Source organism: Bos grunniens, chromosome 15, assembly GCF_055505025.1.
Source record: "Bos grunniens cultivar Pamir isolate PY7600 chromosome 15, Bosgru_T2T1.0, whole genome shotgun sequence".
Classification (NCBI taxonomy): Eukaryota; Metazoa; Chordata; class Mammalia; order Artiodactyla; family Bovidae; genus Bos; species Bos grunniens.
In genome coordinates, this window is record NC_141179.1 from 35,631,702 (window position 1) to 35,653,771 (window position 22,070).

At 50.9% G+C, this 22,070-nt stretch overlaps 1 protein-coding gene across 15 annotated transcripts in view; it reads left to right on the top strand.

The window, feature by feature from the left end:
- Positions 1–22,070, top strand: part of ABCC8 (ATP binding cassette subfamily C member 8) — a 79,114-nt gene that overhangs the window by 43,516 nt on the left and 13,528 nt on the right. For 11 of the 15 annotated variants that reach the window (XR_015142025.1, XR_015142023.1, XR_015142021.1 and 8 more), the window contains 13 exons: positions 1,522–1,627; positions 1,766–1,882; positions 2,280–2,355; positions 3,095–3,200; positions 12,128–12,163; positions 13,913–13,948; positions 14,667–14,765; positions 15,825–15,909; positions 16,860–16,940; positions 18,730–18,867; positions 20,363–20,488; positions 21,424–21,523; positions 21,746–21,987. Coding sequence is in view for 9 of the 15 variants with exons in the window: in XM_086339763.1 (XP_086195889.1) it covers positions 1,522–1,627; positions 1,766–1,882; positions 2,280–2,355; positions 3,095–3,200; positions 12,128–12,163; positions 13,913–13,948; positions 14,667–14,765; positions 15,825–15,909; positions 16,860–16,940; positions 18,730–18,867; positions 20,363–20,488; positions 21,424–21,523; positions 21,746–21,987 (1,348 nt within the window). In the remaining 6 variants the exon portion in view is untranslated. Of the gene's footprint in view, positions 1–1,492; positions 1,628–1,765; positions 1,883–2,279; positions 2,356–3,094; positions 3,201–12,127; positions 12,164–13,912; positions 13,949–14,666; positions 14,834–15,824; positions 15,910–16,859; positions 16,941–18,729; positions 18,868–20,362; positions 20,489–21,423; positions 21,524–21,745; positions 21,988–22,070 lie in introns of those variants that run through there. The other 4 variants (XR_015142026.1, XM_086339764.1, XM_086339770.1 and 1 more) reach the window with 3 other exon arrangements.

Genomic DNA, 22,070 nt, shown 5'->3' on the forward strand with positions numbered 1-22,070 from the left:
CTTATCACCAGTGGGACCAGACAGGAACAAACGTCCTCTGTACTCAAACCCCTCCAGCCTTGTGGGAAGTGACATCCCTCTCCTGAACCCTGGCAGGTCCGAGGCAGCTGGCAGGAGGGGTGGCTGTTGGAATGAAGTAGCTGATGGAAAGAGGGTCAAGGATGGAGGGGCATAACACAGCAGAGCTGTGGTCATAGGAGAATCTCACTAGGGAGTAGCTGGCTGGAAAGGGATTAGCTCCCATTTCCAGGATCAACTGTGTTGACTCACTTTTAGTGACATTGTGAAACAACTAATGATCAACCCTCCTCCCCCACCCCTACCCCAGCCGATGATTCTGTGTAGAACCCATATATTCAGAGGTGTTACAGCTATGGGGAATCTCTTGCCTGACCCAGAAGCATTTCTATATAAATACTCCTCATCTCACCTCAGGATAGCTACAGCCTTTTTAAAGAAGGAGACCAGACTCTGGGCTGAAAGTGGGAACATAACACAGCCTGAAGCTTTACCCTAAGTCAGCTCCATCTCCCACTCCTTGCCCCCGCACCACCCCACCAAGCTGTGTTGGAATGGGGACAGAAGGAGAAGCAGGCAGAGGCTGGCAGTCTGCTCCTTGTATGGGGAGAGACTGTGTGCTCAGAACAGAGATAGGGGTGGGGTGGCCCCAGGCTGTTGGAAATTTTAGCAAAAGGTGGGATTGTATGAACAATTCTCAAGATTCCCCAGACACCTTGCCCACCCCTAGGGATAAGAGAGAATGAATCAAGTGAAGATTCTGGAACCTCCTCTGAGTTCATAAGGAAATGCTTGGGGTGGAGAATAGCCTTTTCCTCCTTGAGTTGGGAATAATACTTCTTCCACACCTCCCCCAGCAAGATCAAATTATTTAATGGGGATTCAATTATGTGCTTATAAACCATTTAACAGTGTCCACTGTGTAGTTAGTAGTGATGTCATGTCATGTCTGACTCTTTGTGACCCCATGGTCTGTAGCCTGCCAGGCTCCTCTGTCCATGGAATTCTCCAGGAAAGGGTACTGGAGTGGTTAGCCATTCCCTTCTCCAGTGGATCTTCCTGATCCCAGGATTGAACATGGGTTTCTTGCATTGCAAGCAGATTCTTTACTGTCTGAGCCACCAGGGAAGCCCCAACTCAATGGTTAATAGCCAATCCTAATCCTAACTAACCTATCAGAACTCCCATAAACCCCAACACCAACTATCCTTCGGTCTAATAACCAGACTAACCAACTAACTTTAAACTAACCCTAAAACTAGTCAGTCCCTCCTAATCCATGCCCTAACCTACTCCAGCTGACTAGTCAACACTAATAACCCTAGTAACTCCTATTGCCCCCACAGAATGGCCCTGGTCTGTCCCTTCCTGTGTGGGCTTTGTGGGGGCCACAGCTGGAACCTGAAGTCTTCTCAGAACTGCTCTCTCAGGCCTCGCCCTCCTCCCTCTCCCCTCCTCTCTGCCCCCCCGGCAGGGTGAGGGGTGTCTGCGCTTCCTCTGCAGCGTGCAAAAGCTCAGCGAGTTCCTGTCCAGCGCAGAGATCCGTGAGGAGCAGTGTGCTCCGCGAGAACCCGCGCCCCAGGGCCAAGCCAGCAAGTACCAGACGGTGGTGAGTGCCCCCCTGCCCTGCACCCCAACCCCGGTGTATTTCTCTAACGCCTGCAGCTCGAGCCCTGCTGTTGTCCTGCCTCAGCTTCCTTGCACAGCTCCCAGCCCCTGGGCCCTCACCTCCTCTAATAAACTCCAGCCCCTCAAGGTTGTGAACCGCAAGCGTCCAGCCCGGGAGGATTGTCGGGGCCTCACGAACCCACTGCAGAGCCTGGCCCCTGGCACAGATGGGGATGCTGACAACTGCTGTGTCCAGGTGAGTCCTAGACCCTACACCTCCATGCCTGGCCACCCAGCACCATCTCCACAAGGGAGCACAATGTCTGAAGGACCAGACACCTGGGTCCTGAGCCCTCTGCCCTGGATGGAGGTCACCCTGCCTGCCTGTAGTGTCCATAGGAGCCCTGAGACCAGGGCCAGTGCTTCAATCTCCACCAAGTGGGGGCACCTGTGGCCATCCTCTGGGGAGGGTGCCTCAGGTAGAGGTCTGCATGAGAAGGCCATGCTCCAACTCCCCTGCCTTGGAGGTGGACTGGAATCAGTGTGTGTTTTGTTTTTTTTTTGCTTTCATGGGGGAGGGGAGGCAAGACTATTCACACCAAACTCAGCTGCCTTTCTGTTCTCTTCTGGTCGGTGGGGTGCCCCTAATGAAGATCATTGGAGGCTTCTTCACGTGGACACCCGATGGAATCCCCACACTGTCCAACATCACCATCCGCATCCCCCGAGGTATGACCCAGCTCACACCTCCATCATGGTCTAGGGGTGTCCCCCTCAGAATCATGTCTGAAGTGCCCCCTCCCCATGTTCCACTGAATGACGAGGAGAGAAAAAGAAAAATCAGGACCAATTGAGCAGCTGCTGTATGTGCACTCTTGGTGGGTGCTCTGGGGTACGAAGGCTAGAGAGGGGCTGGGCTCCTTCCTCGGGGAGTCCAGGTGCTTGGTGGGAGAGCAGCAGCAAGGACAGGGCAGGACAGCGGGGTCTTGATGTCAAACCACCTGTTGCAGACAGAGTGGGTGCTTCACAAAAGGAAAAGTGATCCCCAGTAGCCAGGGAAAGCATTGTGAAAGAGCTGGGGACTCCGAGAATGAGCAGGGTCCTTCAGGCCGTGAGCAGGGTAGACAGTTGGGCAGAAGCAGCAGCTTGAGCAAAGCATGGGAAGGAGAAGGATAGGGTGGCCTTTGTGGGGACCAAGAGGCACTGAGCTCACACTGGAGAGCACTGGAGAGAGACGTAGGCCCTCAGGAAAGGGCAGGGAATTAGTAGTAGAAGAACATGGGGAGCCAGAGATAGGGTGTGGGTTTCCAGAAGGAAAGGCTCAAAGGAGGAAAGGGCTCCCTGGGGATTCTAGACAGGAGAAGAGCAGATGGGGGCCCTAGAGTTGGGTTGCTGCCTGTCTGTCTGGGTGGTAGTTGTTCAGACTCTCTCTGGCCTCCGCTCCCCCTGCTGCCCTCCCTCCCTGCAGGTCAGCTGACCATGATCGTGGGGCAGGTGGGCTGCGGCAAGTCCTCGCTCCTCCTCGCCACCCTGGGGGAGATGCAGAAGCTCTCGGGGGCCGTCTTCTGGAACAGGTACTGTGTGCACCTTCCGGGCTCAGTCAGTGGAAAGGCAGCGGCAGGTGGGCAGCCCTCCTCGCAGCCGTTCTCAGTGCAGGGTGCGTCATGCGTGTATTGAGTGTGTTCCATGAGCGCTCGGTGAAACCAGTTACTTGTTACTCTCGTTACCATCATTAGCATTAGCCCTCACTATGTGCCAAGGACTTCCCTGCTGGCTCAGATGGCAAAGAATCTGCCTGCAATGCAGGCACCTGGGTTCGATCCCTGGGTCGGGAAGATCCCCTGGAGAAGGAAATGGCAACCCACTCCAGTATTCTTGCCTGGGAAATCCCATGGACAGAGGAGCTTGGCGGGCTACAGTCCCTGGGGTCACAAAGAGTCGGACACGACTGAGTGACTAACACTTTCACTATGTGCCAGGTACTTTGCCAAGTCCTCTGCACACACTATTTCATTTAATTCTTACGAAAACCAGCAAGGTGAGTACTGTTAACAGATCTCATTTTGGACAGAAGGGCCAAACGATTTGCCCTAATTCACCTACCCAATTAGTGGCAAAGCTGGAATTCAAACTCAGTTCTGTTTGACTCCAAACTCCACGTTCACTCGGCTGCACTGCCCCCCACTGCGGGGATCCATAACATGAACGTTGGTTTCTGGCTTGGTTATCAGCAAAGCTGATACAGACCAGTCAGTGTGTATTTCAAGGAACCAGAGATAAATCAGGCAAATGTGGGATTCTGGGCAAAGATCACTGTCTCAATTAAAGAGCCGAACCCCAGCCTGAGTCAATCATGAATCTATTATTTATGGCTATCTATTTCCCCAAAGCACTTGAAACTAGTTGATTAAAGATACATAAATGATAAAAGCTTTTTTAAAAGTAAGAAAAGAAGAGCCAAGAAATGAAGAGGGTGGGAAAACTGTTCAGAAACCTGGGCAGAACACGGCTACTGCAGTCAACATGTAACCTGGGTTGGAGTCCACCACCCTCTGCCCCCCAACACCTCCCTGCCCCCAAGTATCCAAGAGAAAGAGGGATATGATCAAGGTTTAAGGAATAAAAGTCGAGACCAATTCAACAGAGGACAGACTTTCCCTAGCAATCATTTCTAGGGGCAAATTAGCATTCAAGATGTCAGGTTTTTTCACCAACTTGAGAGCAGACTGAGGAGAGAGAGAGGCCTTGGGACAGGCCCCCCCATCTCCTGCTTTTCCAAAATGCCCCTGAACAGGGCACCCAACAAATGGCAAGTTTCCTTCCTCAACGGGGCTATGGGCTGGCAATGAGCTCCTTGGGTTTCCTATAACTTCAGACTCAGGAACCTTAATTCCACTGGGAATGTGGTGTGTCTGGGGACACAGGGTCTCTGCCTCCATTCCCCATCTTATTCAGGTGTTTCTCAACACAGCCTGACTGGAAAGGTCCAGGCATTGGATTGCCAGAGCCTGGTGCCAACTGCCTCTCAGGGCTTTGGAGGGAGGAGCCCTGCCACTGGCTGCCTGTGTATATCTGTGACAGGAAGACAGGAAACCCCAGTGAACTGTGAGCCGAACAGAACAACTGCTAGTCACTGCGCACCCGCTCTGCGCAGGCCCTTGGCTAGGTGCACTGCACACATGAGCTCATTGGATCCTCCGGCTGGGTGCTATTACCCCATTTCACAGAAGTAGGAACTGAGGACAGCGAGGTGGGGTGACATGCTCAGCATGTGGACCAGAGTCCCAAGCCTGGACTCTTTCCCTCAAGCCTGCCTGCTGCCTTGGGCTGGGGTGCCTTGGGTCTTAGCTCCAGAGATTATTCTCCAATTTCCATGTAGAGGGCAAGCTGGATCCTCTCAGGGCAGGGTGGGATTTCCTGGATGGGATTACACTGCTCAGAGACTGGGGTCACTCCTGGATTCCCATTTCTGCATCTGGCTCAGCCCTCTCTGAGCCTGTCCCCTTTGTCCCACTTCCTTCATCTCCTCCCCACCCTGCTCACCCTCGCGTGCCCTTTCACACCAGCATCAGACCTCTCTGTCCTCTGCAGAGGCCTCAGCCTCAGCTCCCACCTCCTCTCCAAGCTCTCAGGGTCTGACTGCTCCTCCTTTCTCTTTGGAAGCCTCTGCCCCAGCCCCAGGGGGTCTCTCCAGGGAGTTAGAGCAGCTCTTTTGTGCAAGATTACTGTGTAAGGTACTTTATTTACTTCATTGTCTTGGTCACTCTTCACCAAACTCTATGAGGCAGGCGTTCTCATTATCCCCATTTAACAGATGAGAAAATCTGCACCAGCCCCAGGGGGTTCAGGGTCCTCTCCAGGGAGTTGGAGCGGCTCTTGTGTGCAAGATTACTGTGTAAGGCACTTTATTTACTTCATTGTCTTGGTCAGTCTTCACCAAATTCTATGAGGCAGGCGTTCTCATTATCCCCATTTAACAGATGAGAAAACTGAGGTGAAGCAGGTTGCCCTGAGCCACCCAGCTCTTAAATGGCAGAAGTGGAATGTACACTTAAGTAGTGCTCAAGTGCATGTGCTTTCCACTGTGTGCTGAGAGAGAAGGGGCTGGAGATCAACATGAAGAAACAGCCAGCCTGACGTTCAAGGCCAGCAGCCGCTATGGCTGTGATACCCTGCCCCCCGACCCCAGCAGAACCACCACATCGCTGCTCACAGCTCTGTCTGCATGAACACTCACTCTCCTCAACAGGCAGCTTGGGCCCTACATCCTGGTTCTGTTTGAGGCTCAGGGAGGATCTCATGTCTCCTGAAGCTGCTTTGTGGCAGTTTCCCTCCCAAGCATAGCGAGCACATCAGGGTAGCCTGCAGCCCACCCTGAGAAGCTGTGAGAATTCATTCATGACTCAGCTTGTGCTCTGGTTTCTCTGCATTGGTGTATTTACTCGCCACATATTTATCGAGTGCCTGCTATACGCCAGACCTCAGGCACAGCAATAGGAATGCAAAGATCATGAAGACGTGGCCCTGCTTCCAAAGGAGGGGAACAGATATCCAGTGCCATGGTGCCACCTCGTGCCACCATCAAGCACAGAGGAAGAGTGAACTCTGAGGTCAAGGGGGAAAGACTCATGTGGACATGGTATCTGAGTTTTGAGGGACCCTTGTGGCTTCATCAGATGGAAGAAGCAGGGGTGGGAGGGGAAGATGTTCCAGGCAGGAGTATCAGGGTGGGCAAAGGCATGCTGATGTGAGAGGATGTGGTTCTGGTGCCCGGAGCAGTGGGTGTGAGGGGCGCTGGTGAAGGTCAGAACTGAAATGTAGGCTGAGCTGAGGTCAGATACCCTGTGTGCCAGGCCCAGGAAATAAGATTTAGTCTGAAGGCTGTAGAAGAAAGGTACTGATGATACAGGATGAGGGATGGGAGAGAGAGAGGCCACAGGAAGGGAGACCAGCCCCGAGCTCATTACAGTAACTGGAAGGAGTAGGCTGGCCGGACATGGCTCATTGGCTTCATCTGCTCTCAGAATCCTGGCTTGTACACAGCTCTGCCTGGCCCACCTACGCTGGGCAGTGAGTTAAGTGTACGGGCTGTTTGTTGAGGGCCCTTCTACGTTACTTGCAGGAGCTCCATGCCTCAGACCTTGGGCGCCAGGTCTGCAGGGAGATGATGCACTTGCAAAATGAACCAAGAGCAAAATAGCGTTTGACCCAGCAGCCCCTCCCGAGGGCCTGCCTGTTTGCAGCCAGAGGTGAGGGCGATGCCAGGTTGCTCCCATATATTTTTTAATCCATACCAGGGCTGAGACCTGGTAACCAGGCAGCCAGAAAGAGTCCCAGGAGGCCCAAGGCAGAGATTTGGGGGAATAGGAGGCACACAACAGAGAATGCTCTGGGATACAGGTTTGTGTGTGCACCATTCATTTATTCCTTCCCTGAACAAGATGAGCAGTACTGCTGAGCACATAGGATCAGAAGTTCAGGAGGCAGGCTGCCCGAGTTCAGATCTGGACTCCATCCTCTGGAAAATTCTGTGACCCTTCTGCACCAGTTTCCCCTTATTACCCACGGAGTTAATGTGAGGCTTAACCTGGCACATACCGAGTGCCCTATAAATATTAGTGTAAATATTATTCTTTGACAATGTACTTCTATGCCAGGAAAAAAATTCCCCTATTGCTCTTTAATTATACCCCAGCCTGTCTCCCAGGAGAGACTGCAGTGAGCTCCCTGGGGACAAAGATCATATCTTATTTGTCTCTCTGTATCTACAGTGCCTTTGCTAAATGAATGAACTGGGAACAGTTTATGACCTTTAGGAGACTGCCATTAAATACGTCTTTATGTCTCTCTCCTTCCCACACACCTTGGCCCAGGCTGTTTCCCTCACCCATAATTCTACCACCCAACTTTTCCACCAACATTTAGAATGTACAAATCCTCTTTGTGTGGCCTCATATCGCATGCTTGTGTGTCTGTCTCCCCCAGGACACTGGGCTCCTTGGAGGTGGGGCTGGAGGGTTATTCCAATGCGGTGCCCACACGGGATATGTATTTTGTGAGCCACTCTGTGTAAGCTACAAAGGAGAAGACCTGGCCCCACCCTCAGGGGGCTCACCAGTCTTAGGTGGACAGAAGCCTGTGGGGGACCCGGAGTCCAGGGTAATGCCCTGAATTCCAGGCTGAAGAATTACTGTGGCTGCACTGAGAAGATCCCACACATCAGCTGCTGGGCTCCAGGTCTCTGGGAAAACTGTGCAGCTTTCAAAATTCTCTCTAATGATACTCGCCTGCCCCAGCCCAGCTCTGTGCTCTGATGCACCATTAACCTGGAATTTGCACTCTTTCCTTGATCATTAAGAGAAAAACATTCTGATAAGCGGTCAAAATTAGCAGATATACTCTAGTGAAGTTCTTTCCTTGGAAATAAAAAAAGAGAACCATTAGTGTCCACAGTAGATTGATTTTAGATGTCCCCCGGGAGCCAGCAGGAAGCAGGGATCCGAGAAAAACTTAGGAGTGGGAGAAAGAGCCCAGCTCCCCACCAGGAACTGCAAACTGGCCTCACTGGAGCTCCCTGCTGCTCCTGCCACCCGCTAGGGTGTGGGCCCAGGCCCTGCTTTCTCTCAGACACTCTCAGAACATTGCTGCCTTGTGGTGGTTGGGTGTGAAGGCTGCTTCCTGAGACGCCTGATTCCCCAGGGGTGAAAAACAGCTCCTCTTAGATTTCCCTGGTGGTCCAATGGTTAAGACTCTGTCTTCCAATACAGGGGGTGTGGGTTCAATCCCTGGTCAGGGAACTTAAGATCCCGCATGCTGCAGAGTGTGGCCAAATGCAAAAAAAAATAGGCTCCTCTCAGCATAGCCTTGTGATCCATCTGTTAATACAGTCCCTGGAGCCTTTGGGGAGTTAGGTCAGGAGCTCAAGGACACCCCAGGCTTCCTTGGCAGTTGTGGAGAGATGGTGGGCAGACAGAAGGGGCGCTGTGTGAACGTGACAAGCCTGCCTTGAGAACGGGATGATCTCTGGCTGTCGTTCTCACTCTGCCTCTCAATAGCTGTGTGACGTTGAGCAGGTTATTTCACTGGTCTGAGCCGTAGTTTCCTCATCTGAACAATAGCAAAAACCCTTTCCTCCCTCAGAGATTTGGCATTGGGACCCAGTGACCTCAATTGGAAAGGGCACTGTGGGTGAAAGGTTACATTTCAGAGCAGCAATAAGTATCTCTGGGGCGGGATGTACGGACCGTGGAGACCTGTAAGTCCTAATTTGCCCTTCCAACCTCAGTCCCCACAGCTTTCCTCTGTGTTTATTGTTGGGGGTCTTAGATGAGTGTTGGGGCCTTTGGATTCCTCCTCTGTCTGCACCTTTGAAACCAAACACTGAGCTGAAAGGATGGTCTCCCCACGCCCCTACTCCATCCCTCATTCTCAAACCCCATCCTCATCTTTCCCTCCAACCAACTCTGAGCTGTGTTGTTAATACATTCTCCCAGTGTCACGGTGAGGTTCCTACCATGACCTCAATTTTATAGGTAAGGAAACAAGGCTACCTAAGTAAAGGGACTTGCCTAAGATTTCACAACCAGTGAGTAGAGAAGCCCCTCAGATACGGACTTTCCAGCCCATGTTCCTTCCGCTTCTCTCACTGCCTGCACTTGTGCTAGCTCCTCCTCCAGCCCGGAATTCCCTCCTTCCACTCCCAGTCTCAATCCTTCTCTCTTTGAGGTTCCATTCACCTGTAACTTCTATGAGCCCATCCTCACTTTCTCAGATTTCTTCCTCCTCCAAACTACTTGTAAATATACATTTGGACTTACCTGGTGGTCCAGTAGTTAACACTTTGCCTTCCAATGCAGGGGGTCCTTGGTCTTTTGATCCTTGGTCAGGAAGCTAAGATCTCACATGCCTCGCAGCCAAAAAGCCAAAACATAAAACAGAAGCAATATTGTAACAAATTCAAAAAAAGACTTTAAAATAGCCCACATCAAAAAAAAAAATCTTTTAAAAAAGTATAGTTTTCTCTGATTCTAAAAGAATGTGCATTGAATAAGAAAAGAAGCAAGTGTAAAGAGGGCAAAAACCACCTAATATGAACACATACAATATCCACCACCCAGAAGTTTCCAGTCTTTTTTCTGCATATTTGCATATGTGTTTGTATACTTTTCTCCCAAAGTTCTATAGCACTTTCTTGCTCCTACTTTTCTTTTGGCCTCTATAGCTTTCTGACTTCTGTATGTGTGGGATTCACTCTGCCAGTCCATGAGCCATTTGAGGGCAGGCTCTGGGCCATGTTTCAGGTTGGTGTGCACTCAGGGACCCAGCTCCCAGCTGGCTGCAGAGAAGGAGGTGGGTCAGAGAACTGGAGAGATAATCTTCTTAGCTCAGTGTTTGGTCCCAAAAGTGCAGGCAGAGGAGGAACACTCCCTTAATAGCCCAGCAATCAATGGGAGGAAGCGCATGCCATGTGTACCCTTCTTTACCTTTCAGATTAAGAAATACATATACAACAAGGAGGCTCATTCTAGAAAGTCTGGAACTATGCTGGAAAGAGGAGACGATGAACCTGGATTCACACCACAGGCTCCCTTCTCCCTAGCTCTGACCTTTGGGTACATCAGGCAAACTCTAAGCCTTGGTTTTTCTGTAAGATAGAAAACCTCTTTATAGAGTTGTGAGGATGAAACCATGGATACAAACAACTGCACACAATGCCTCACGTTGAGTGCCAGCCCCCCTCCCTTCCTTCCTCCCAAATAATTAAAGATGTCTGTTATCAACCTCCATTTATAACAGATCTCCCATATGCTAAGCCCTGTGGGGGCTAAAAAAGATGCTCTTCCTGCCTTAAAATCCCACTGGGGATAAACGACTTACACAGGGACTTATTAGAGGGGAAAGTAGTCCATTATAAGGGCTAATTGAGCAGCCCAGATAATGATGCAAACTGAGTTAGAGCCGAAGGAGCACCCTGTGTCCCGGGGTCCTTGGGGAGGCCACAGATGTGCTTCCCTCCGGATAAACAACAGCCTTTGCAACTCTGGAAGCAGTCAAAGCAGAAGACTGCAGAGATAAGCTTCTCTGGGCTGTGGACGCAGAGTTAGAATTTGGAAGCTTGGGTTTTTTATCTGTTTTATGTTACCAGCTTGTCCATAAATCACAGCAATCTGATGATTAAGCAATACGAGTTAGGTTGAGTTGAGAGAATGAAGTGAAACTAATAAAGATCAAAGAATAAGATCATAGGGAGTTGGTGATTATATACCCATCAAGGTCTCAATTAAGTTCTGCCCCTCAGCAGAGGACAGAAGAGAATTTCATCTGTCTTCTTCCCATCCCTGTTTCTATCCATCCTGATTTTCCTTGCAAGAAATTTATCAGAGCTATGGCCTGGGTAGTCATAGTGAGGCAATATAACATAGTCATTAAGAGCATGGAGCTTTGGAATCAGACAAATCTATTTCCTCTGCTATTTGCTGGATGTGTGACTTTGGACAAGTTACTTAGACTCTCAAAAATCTCCTTGTCTTTAAAGAGACTTTCCTTGTCCATAAAGAGACCTCTTCCATATGGTTTTTTTGAACTTTAAAATAGATAATAGTATTGCAGTGCTAAACTCCGGTAGATAGTGAAGGCCAGGGAAGCCTGGTGTCCTGCAGTCTATGGGGTCACAAAGAGTTAGACACGACTGAGCAACTGAACTGAACTGATTGCAATGCTTATCACTGTGCTTGTCAAGATTATAATAAATGTTAGCTGGTTTTATTAAAGTAATATCTGCATGAAAACAGAACAGATTGATTTTCCCCAAATGTGCATGTCAGATGTACACACTTCATTGGCAGAAGGTTGCTTCTGGAAGGTTGGAAGGTGGCCTGGGGCAAGAGAAAGAGCACTAGCAAAGTTGGCACCAAAATTCAGGTCACTTCACAGTGTTTTTCAAAAAAAAATTTTTACTATAATTCACAGTATGAGATGCATTTTATACCACAGTCTGCTACATTTATGCACTGATAGGCGAGAAAAAATTTTACACAAAGAATACACATCTTGACCACATGTGGTACAAACTGGTTTTGGGGTGGGGGAATTGTATGTTGGTTTGTTTTAGCGCAGTTGCAGTTTACTTATTTCGGACCCTATATTGGGTCCCAATCCACAGTTTGAAAACACTGTATGAAATGATTATGACCTTGGGAAAGTCACTTTCCCTCTCTGAGCTTTAGTTTTCCCAACTAAAAGCCCGTCCTGACACCAAGCCAGCCTCGCTGCTGCTGAGAGTGGTGCCAGGGGCACTGATGAAGCCCTTGCTGCTTGGAGGACGCCCATCCAGGGCCTGTGGGAGGGACAGACGTTGAGAAGCCACTTGGGGACACTGGGGATGGGTGGGAGGGGTGGGGATTGTGGAGGTTGCTTCTCCCCAAAGACACAATGTGATCTAAATAAAGGCAGTGGGCAGGGGAGAAGTAACTGGTGGTGTTTTTTCCCATTTGTGCCCCAGCAGCCTTCCTGACAGCGAGACGGGAGAAGACCCCAGGTACAGCCTTGGGACTGGGTTGGAAGTGGGTCCCCAATAAAGGGAAGGAGCTTGGGGGGATTCCCTGGTGGTTCAGTGGTTAAGACTCCACGCTTCCACTGCAAGCAACATAGGTTCAACCCCTGATCAGGGAACGAAGATCCCAAATGCCACGCCATGTGACCAATTTTAAAAAAGGAAGAAGAGGGAATACAGGGGAGGAAAGTAGTTTAAAAAAAATGGGGAGGGAGGGGCTAGGCAGGGTGTGTGGGGCGGGGAGGGGTGCTAAGGATAGATTCAGGGCTGTATAGTCCACATACACTTAGAGACATGAAGCCCTATAACACGTGAGGCATGCATTCTCAAAGAGGGAAAAATCTGGTACTGGAGAGGAAAAACTTAGATATTCCAATGTTTTGTGGCTCTCCAAAGGGCCACAGTATATAAGCAGACATACAGTAGATCTGTGGTTTTAAAATTTCATAGAGGATAGAGTCAGAAAGCGGATTAGTGGGAAGGGAGGAAGGTGATGACTGCTAATGGGTATGGCTTCTTTCAGGGGTGATGAAGATGTTGTGGATTTAGACAGCAGTGGTGGCTGCACAAACTTGTGAATATAATTTTTTTTTTAAACCCACTGAATTGGAAAATAAATGCGGCAGGGAAAGGACAATTAGAAAAAATACGTCTAAAATGGCCCTGTGGTGATCCAAAAAAAAAGTTGAGAAACAAAGCTATAAGGAGAGGAGGTGGTTATCCCCGAGGCCAGACAGGAAATTCAGCCTGTTGCTTTATGTTCTATGTGCTTTATGTTCTGGTTGTCTAAAACATCCAAGTGAAATAGATTAATGTGGCTGCAAGACCTTCAAAACCCTCCCTAAGCACACTTCTTTCAAGACAATCGAGACACACTGGAGGAGGTGGGAAGTCAGGACTGGGAAGGTTGACTTGACCTTGTAAATCAGTGTAAGTGTCTGGCCTTCACTCCCCAACTCCACAGAGGTTTCACAACCCCACATTTTCTCTGCCGTTTCTCCCACCTTGTCACCAAGTGCCAGGGCCTGATGACAGCCCAGCCTCTCTAGCCATAGTGACCGTAACTCTTGAGCCAAAAAGCAGACCTCACGGTATGTGACAAGTGTGAACATGTGGACGAGAGCAACAGGGCAGAATATTTGACACCGGAGCAGCTGGGGTCCGTCCAGGCCACATGGCCACCACAGCTGACCCTGTCCCTCTGAGTGAATCTCCTAGGCTCCACGGTTGTCTTCTGGGAATCACACTTGGAGCGCTTCTCAGCCCTGCAAGTGCCACCCTGAGTTGCATCAGCTGTGGGTTCCCACCCCCAGACTCGCAGGCACCCATGGTCCCACCCGGGCTGGCTGCTGTCAGAGTGCACTCCCTGCTCCAGCTGTCTGTGCAGCCGTGTCAGCCCATGAGCTCGGCCAGTGCATCCGAGCCCTGGCTCAGAGGCTGGGTCTGCAGGACCCATGAGTTGGGCCTCAGACTCCCCTGACGTAGGAAGACCCCCACCACCGTGAGCCTACACCCAACGTGCCTTCACTCCACTCTCCCTTGTAATTTCACACACCCCGATTGTATTCAGGCAGTGGAGGCTCCCCAGGGGGACCTGTGGCATTTGTGGCTGCAGACTCCGTCTCAGGGGTCATCAAGGCCCTCATGCTGGGTCTGAAGGAGCTGAGAATGTCTATGGCGTGCTCAGTCCATGTGGGTGAACCCTGAATGTATGTCTTTCCCTCCTTGCTGCAGCCCTGAGCGGGAGACAGTGGCCGACGCTGACGTCAGGTACTGTGACCCCGAGCACTGCCCCCTGGGAGAGACTTCCTCAGAGGGGCTGTGAGGCCTGAGGAGCCACAGAGTTCAGGAAGGCAGCTCCCCAGGTCCAACCCAGCCTCAGAGAAGGCCAGGGAGGGGGCTCTGCTTCACAGGGTGGCTGGGAGACCACTGCTGCTTCCAGGCATCAAGCCCTTCACACCAGATTGTTTTTATCCCTGTGGTCATCTTCTCCTTTTCTTTTTCCTTTTTTTCTTTCTTTGTCTTCAGAAACCATACCACAGTAAACATGATTTCCTTAACAGTGCTCTTTTTAAAATTTCCATTTGGAGAGTTAGCTGCTAACATCAAAGTTGAGTGGTTTGAGGGCTAGGCAAGGAAGGAGGAGATCAGGGTTCAAGTATTCACTTAGTTGGCTTCTCCCAGGCTCTGAGCAGACCTGGGAAGGGGAACAGACTGCAGAGGTGGGACAGGGAGGGGTGGAGAGCAGGGAGGGGTTGAGGTCCCATATCCCCCAGTCAGCTAAGGCCCAGCACCCAAGCCTGCCTCAGGCCTTGGGGAATGGAGAGGCCACCAGGAGCCACACGCAGAGCAGATTTCAGCCAACTGCACCTCCTCATCTTCGCGGCGCCCCCACCCCCTAGTCCCAGTTTTATCCGTCAGCTTGATAACCACCTCTGACAGTGACCCCCTGAGAATGCCTCCTCTCCTCCTGCCCTACTTTTTCCAGGAAGAGAGGCCCAGTGGCCTATGCTTCTCAGAAGCCGTGGCTGCTAAATGCCACCGTGGAGGAGAACATTACCTTTGAGAGTCCCTTCAACAAGCAACGGTAAAAGCCTCCCAGAGGGAGGGAGCTGGGGGAGGGAAGAAATTGGTCATGCTTTAGTCTCCCTCCCCAGCCCCTAAGCACAGCCAGCTGCCTGCTCCTCCATCCATCTCCCTCACCCCGCCATCCTGCTCTCCAGCCTGCTGATCGGGATTCCAGCCTGTTCCATAAGGTCCACCTGGAAATGATCCAGATGTTCTGGACGTCGGGGCAGTCCAGCTCCCATGGTTGAGAGGGTAGGAGGGGAGGGAGGTGTGTGCACACTGGTGCCCCCTCTTGAGGTTGGTGAAAAGGCTCCCCCAGCGCTCTGCCCTCTCCATTCTCATGATTCTCCGCCCCCAGCTCTGCAGCTCACACACAGATCCCTCCAGGGCTAATGACCACTGACATCCATGGACCTCTTTCCAGAGGCTCTTGTTATTCATGATTTCTTCTAATGCTCACACCAATCCCAGTAGGCAGGTACTATTATTATCCCCATTTTATAGATGAGGAAACCAAGACTCAGGACGGTTAGGTAAATTGCCCAAGACCACCCAGCCAGGAAGTGACAGAAATGGGTTTCGAATCCATCTTCTAACGCCCAAGTACCTGTCACCAAGACACTCTGATGCCTCCATGCACTCTGGCTAGCACCCACTCAGACTGAGAGCTGACCAGGGAAGTGTGAGGGGAGTAGGCTGGGCAAATATTTGAACGGCCATCATCATTTACTGCCTCAACAAACCAGCAGTGATTTTTCCCTGGCAGTGCCCCAAGCGTGGGCTCTGGCTCTAGCTTTCCCCACCGTACAGGGGCCACAGGCCCTCTCTTGTCACTTACATGGCTATTTGCTCCCATCCAATTTCATCCTTCAAATATTTAACTTGCTCCAAGATGGTGTCAGGTGCTGCCCTCAGCTCTTTTCGAGCTCACGTGGTGTTTGCTCACACCCATCAGGAGGCCCATTAAAGCCATCGCTCATCCTGGCACAGCTGCCTGGAGGGTAATGACCCTCTGCAAAAGCTCAGGCCCACCTCTGGCCAGGCTGCTCAGCTGTGTCCCCACCCCACCCCACTGCAGGTACAAGATGGTCATTGAAGCCTGCTCCCTACAGCCAGACATTGACATCTTGCCCCATGGAGACCAGACCCAGATTGGGGAACGGGTTAGTAGCAACCTCCAGGGGAGTTACTCAAAGCTGGGACCCTTGGCCTCCCCTGCTCCCCACCCATCACCATCACCACGCCCTGAGATCGTTCTCAAGGAGAGCAGGGAATGTGAAATGAAAGAGGGGTAAGGCTGCAGAGTGCCTGCCATGGGATCAAAATGATCTCCTTGAGCCCTGGGCTTGTGGCTGTCCTGGACAAGTTTCCAGTCTTGCTGGGTGCAGAGGTCAGCTTAGCACTTTCCCAGGCTGGGAGGACTTGACCTCTCTACTGATACCCCGAGTATGTACTGAGAGCCTGCCCAGCACTGCCCCGGGCTCAGGGTTATTCTTCCTGTTCCATCCTCAGGTGGGGTCCCTCCTCCATAAGCTTAGATGAATAGGATTCTCCCATGGCTGTCCTCCTGGTGTGTGATTTAAATCCCCTCATCCTAGGGCTTCCCTGATAGCTCAGTTGATAAAGAGTCCACCTGCAATGCAGGAAACCCTGGTTCAATTCCTGGGTCAGGAAGATCCACTGGAGAAGGGATAGGTTACCTATACCAGTATTCTTGGGCTTCCCTTGTCTGCAGTGCAGGAGACCTGGGTTTGATCTCTGGGTTGGGAAGATAGCTACCCACTCCAGTATTCTGGCCTGGAGAATTCCATGGACTGTATAGTCCATGGGGTAGCAAAGAATCAGACTTGATTGACAGACTTTCACTTTCCTCTGTCCTGGTTTTCATGGGTCAGATGGTCCCTAGCAGCTACATGATGAATTGTTAAAGGCCTGGGGATCATTCTCCCCACTTCTGAATGAATTCAGTGAACGTGTACAAGTTCCTCCTCTCTACCAGATGAGGAGGGCGCAAAGAGGTGAATGAAGCCAAAGAGCTCACATCAAGTAGGGGCCTGGACAGTCTCTGCTGAAGGGCTGTGCGGGCCTGACCTTTCCTCCCCTTCGGCGGCAGGGCATCAATCTGTCCGGTGGTCAGCGCCAGCGAATCAGCGTGGCCCGAGCCCTCTACCAGCACACCAACGTCGTCTTCTTGGTGAGTACACCAGCCAGCAACTTCCTTGAGGTCCTTGTGTCTGGCTGCCCCCTTGGCTCAGACAGACAGACACACACGCACACACACCATCACCAAACAACATCCCTCTCCAGGAGCAAACTTCTCCTGCCAGAGATAGTACCTACTGATCTTTTTTTTTTTTTTTAATTTATTTATTTATTTTAATTGAAGGCTAATTACTTTGCAATACTGTAGTGGTTTTTGCCATACATTGACATGAATGAGCCATGGGTGTACATGTGTTCCCCATCCTGAACCACCCCCAACCTCCCTCCCTCCCTACTGATCTTATTGATGGAAAAACTGAGACAACATTAGTCCAACTGATCAATGTGGACGTCACACAGCTCTGCAGTAGGCACGAGGGGAGATGAGCAGTAATTATAGGCCCCTGCTTTGTAGCACATCCCCAACCTATTAATACTCATTTAGCCCAAATATAAGAATCACAAATACCTGGAAAGTGAGTTGCCATTTCCTGTTTCAGGCCCAGAGCAGACATTGCTAATTGATCTCAGTTTTCTCTCCCATGAAAACTGAACTTGGCCTCAGAATCCTTCTTAACACAGCACTCCAGGTAACCTCTAATAATCAAACATGAGATAAAACTTGGCTGTACCCATCCTCCTTCATGCCAAGTTCTGTGTGGTGTGCCTTAGTTGATACTGAAGAATTCCAAGACATAGCCCTTGGCTTCAGAGGTTTAGAATCTAATTAGGGAAACAGAGCTCACCAATACTCAAGAGCCACAGCCCACTTGAAAGCCAAACTGTGTAACAGGCTATGAAGGGCCTTGTCCGGGGAGACAACTGTGAGGACAAGAGTAATCAGGGAGGGCTTCACAGAAGAGAGTATTAAAGAGTGAATCAGTTAAACAGAAGGAAAGAGCGAGCCATTGGGACAGACCGCTGGCAGAAGGACTCTCAGTTCTCTGATCCTGGCTTTATTCTCCACCCCGCCACCTCCCCACTAAACTCACTGCATGACGGAAAGGTTCACAGTGTTTGTTACCATCTGACACAGGCATAGCATTTTACAAAGTACTAGCTTATTCATCATCCCTTGTGAGCTTCAAACAACCTTGTTAGAGAGGAATAAAGTGGATACTTTAATTTATTTCAGCTAACTTTTAAGCTCCTACTCTGTACTAGGCACGGGCTCAGGGGATATCAGTTCTTGAGGGCCCCACGGTCCAGGCTAGACAAATAGCTATCAGATCTGACTTCCTGCAGGGTATCACTGGGACAGAGGGAGGAAAGACTAGGCTCAGGTATCAGGAAAGGACACAGGAAGAGCTGGTGCTTAGGGGAAGTGCTGAAGGATGAGTAATAGTTCACCTGATAGACAAAAGGCCGATCAGCACTCCAGGCAAAGGGAAAAGCTTGGGCAAAGGCCTGGAATGGCAGATTCCCTGAAAATCAGAGCATAGGGAGCTTTTACAAGACAGATGGGAAGTGAGGTTGGAAAGGAAGACTGAGCAGGTGGGAAAGGGTCTGGATTAGGGTGCTAAGGAATTCGGACGTAATAGACTATGGGGAGTCACTGGAGGTTCAGGAGTCAGGAAGTGCTTGTGATTAGACCTGTTTGAGAGTAGTGACTGATAGCCCATTTTGAGATGAGGCAACTGAGGTCCAGAGAGGTTAGGTACACTGTCCAAGGCTACACAGTGAAGTGGTGTCAGTCCTAAACCACAGCATGTACATCCACTGTTTTTACATCCACTGTTACCCACCCCCATGCTTGCCCCTGTTTTCTCCCATCTACCCAGGACGACCCCTTCTCAGCTCTCGATGTCCATCTGAGTGACCATCTGATGCAGGCCGGGATCCTTGAGCTGCTCCGAGATGATAGGAGGACAGTGGTCCTAGTGACCCACAAGCTACAGTACCTACCACATGCAGACTGGGTGAGGGGCCAGCAGCGGGTCAAACTGTGGAGGGCTATGGTGGGAGAGGCAGTTGGGTGTCTTCAAAGGACTCCATCAGATGTCTGAGCAGCAATTGCTGAGGGTCACAGAGCAGAAGAGAGCAGCACTGGATGGCTTCACTCAGGCTTGGCCCATCAGGGAGACCTGGCATAGTCCAAGTGTTTGGTGTCACCTAGAGTTGCAGACATCTGCATCCTGACCAGGGGCCCCATGGGTGCACACAAGGTCAGCACCAAGAAGTCTAGAAAGAAGCAGACACTCAGTTCCTACTTCCATTTCCTACCCACTTTGATGACTCATTCCCCTGTCCTTGAGGAGTGCCCATGTGGACAGGAGAGCATCTTCCTGCCCACTAGTGCGTCAGATTCAAGTTAGGATCAAATGGGAAATGTGGAAACAAACATTGGCAGTAGTAATAGAAATGTCAGTGTTATCAGTAGAATGAAATATCACATCAGTTAAATCCCCATATTCCTCAACATGAAGACAGTAGTTATTTTTAAAATAATTGGAAAGCATTTAATTCTTAAACTGGAAATCATGTGACTTTTGAAATTGGGGCCTTGCCTGACTTGTACATAAATTTGTCTGTGAAAATGAGGCCCTTCCTAAGCTTCAGGTCTGTGTTAAATGCCCCTGATAATTTCCCTCAAATAAGTCTTCCTTCTACATGTAGTAAGGTCTTCCCCTCTACTATGAATAAAAAGGAAAAAGATCCAGACTTTTCAGAAAAGCTATTAAAACAGAAAAAATGTAGGGGGCAGGGGGTGGGGGGAAATTCCAGATTTTAAAAATAGCTATTAGAGGAGGTACAAGTTTGTGTCTGAGTTTCTGCAGTGACCCTGGTGAGACAATTCAGGACAGTCCTTAGTCCAAAGAAGGCCAACACAGAGGTGCCTGGTTCCTTAAGTGAACAGGACTTTGGGGCATCAGCCCTTGAACCCCAGCATAGGGTGAGTGGGAGTGAGAAGAGCAGGTTGGGTTTCTGAATTAATGATGGGTCTACGTGAGTATAAAGCATTGACTGTTTCAAATAAAATACATTTTATTGATCTCAAAGGGGCCTCCCACATTTAGACCAACAGGTGCTTTGCCAAACACTGGTGGAACCTGACAGGCCTGATGTGAGGAGGAGTTAAGGGTAATGAGCTGTTAGCCCACTAAGTGCATGCAAACAGCTGTCATTGCTGGAGTCCTTGGGGATAACCAGACAACTTGACCAGGATGCACTAATTTGCTCTGCAAACCCTCCTATCAACCACGGGGCAACCATTGAGAACTACCCCTGAGATGTACCAGATTCTAAATCCTGGAGTGTCCTGCTGAGGGCAGTGGGTGAGCGGGAGCCATTTGTGGTGGGGAAGGGATGTGTGCTCTGAGCACATCCGTCTCAGACCCCTCGGTCAGGCAGGAGTATGACCTCCACTCCCCCGCCTCAGCCAGCCCCCCACCGAGTTTGTTTCTGCCTTTTTAGATCATCGCAATGAAGGACGGCACCATCCAGAGGGAGGGCACCCTCAAGGACTTCCAGAGGTCTGAGTGCCAGCTCTTTGAGCACTGGAAGACCCTGATGAACCGGCAGGACCAAGAGCTGGAGAAGGTGGGTGTAGCCTGGGGGCCAGGCAGCCTGGCCCCTGAGGATAAGATTCTGCTAGAACCTGAACTCATAAAGGCCTTCCTGCCCTCATTGGCCCTAGGAAGCCCCCCAAAACACACACAAAAGACAGATGTGGACGCTGGGCATGAAATTGCTCCTACTAGACAGCCAGTACCTGTGCCAGCTACCCAAGGCAGAGTCAGGCCAATGCCTTCCCCATGTCCCGAAATAGTCAGATACCATTTAGTTACAAAGCTTCAGATAACCAACTCAGACTGGCTAAACAAAGAGAAAAGGGGGGTGGGGAGTTAAGGATTTACTGCTCAGGAAACTGCAACATCCAGTGATGCTATAGCTTCAGGTGGAGCTGGATCCAGGTGACCAAGCAGTATCATGAGGAATCTAATTCTCCCCACCCCTTGGCTCTGCTTCTCTCACACCAGCTTCATTCTCATGGAGGCAGTGAGGGCCATCGGCATCTCAGGCTTCCATTCTTCCAGGTCAGCAGCTCTGCCAGAAAGACAGTGCCTGTTTTATGATAGTTCAGCAAAAGTCCCAGGGCTGACTTCTGTTGGTCCAGTTTGGTCAGGTGCCCATCCTGAGCAAATCACTGTGGTCAGGGATGTGGAATGTGAAGACTGACCAATCCCGGGTCACATGACCACTCTGGGATTCAGAGAGAATGATTAGCCCACCTGAATCACAGAGACAGAATAAGGGAGAGGTGGTCTCCCACAGGGATACTGGGATGCTAGTAGCTGATGCAGGGGAAGGAGTAAATTCTGGCAGGCAAACATGTGTCCATCTGGACCATCCTCCAGGCAGGGGCAACTTGATAACTGCCAGTGGTCAGCACCAGGGGCAGTTCCCCCCTACCCACTTCCCTTTTCCCCTCCGCACACCCTGAGGACATTAGCCAGGCCCCATCTATCTTTCAGGAAACCGTCATGGAGAGAAAAGCTACGGAGCCACCCCAGGGCCTGTCCCGGGCCATGTCCTCAAGAGATGGGCTCCTGCAGGATGAGGAAGAGGAGGAAGGTACAGGCCATGGGACTGGAGTGGAATCATGGCCTGAGGTCTGCTCCACCGTGAGAAGACTAAGGGTTGGGGTTCCGGGAGTGGGGAGATGGTGTGCCTCTGATGCATACCTTCCCCGCTGTGCACCTCAGTATCCCCATCTGTAAGTGGGGCTGATCCAACCCCTGTTCTCTTCAGAGGGGTGTGCAAGGTGACTCCATAAGGGGGTTCTTCCACCTGCAGAGGAGGCAGCCGAGAGCGAGGAGGAGGACAACCTGTCGTCGGTGCTGCACCAGCGTGCCAAGATCCCATGGCGGGCCTGCGCCAACTACCTGTCCTCGGCTGGTACCCTGCTCCTCTCGCTGCTCGTCTTCTCCCAGCTGCTCAAGCACATGGTCTTGGTGGCCATCGACTACTGGCTGGCCAAGTGGACTGACAGTGCCCTGACCCTGAGCCCCATGGCCAGGAACTGCTCCCTCAGCCAGGTGGGTCCAGCAGCCCCAGTGCCAGAGCCAGGGGACCGGGAGGACTGAGCACGGGCCACCCCCCACAGGATGCCAGCCTCGTT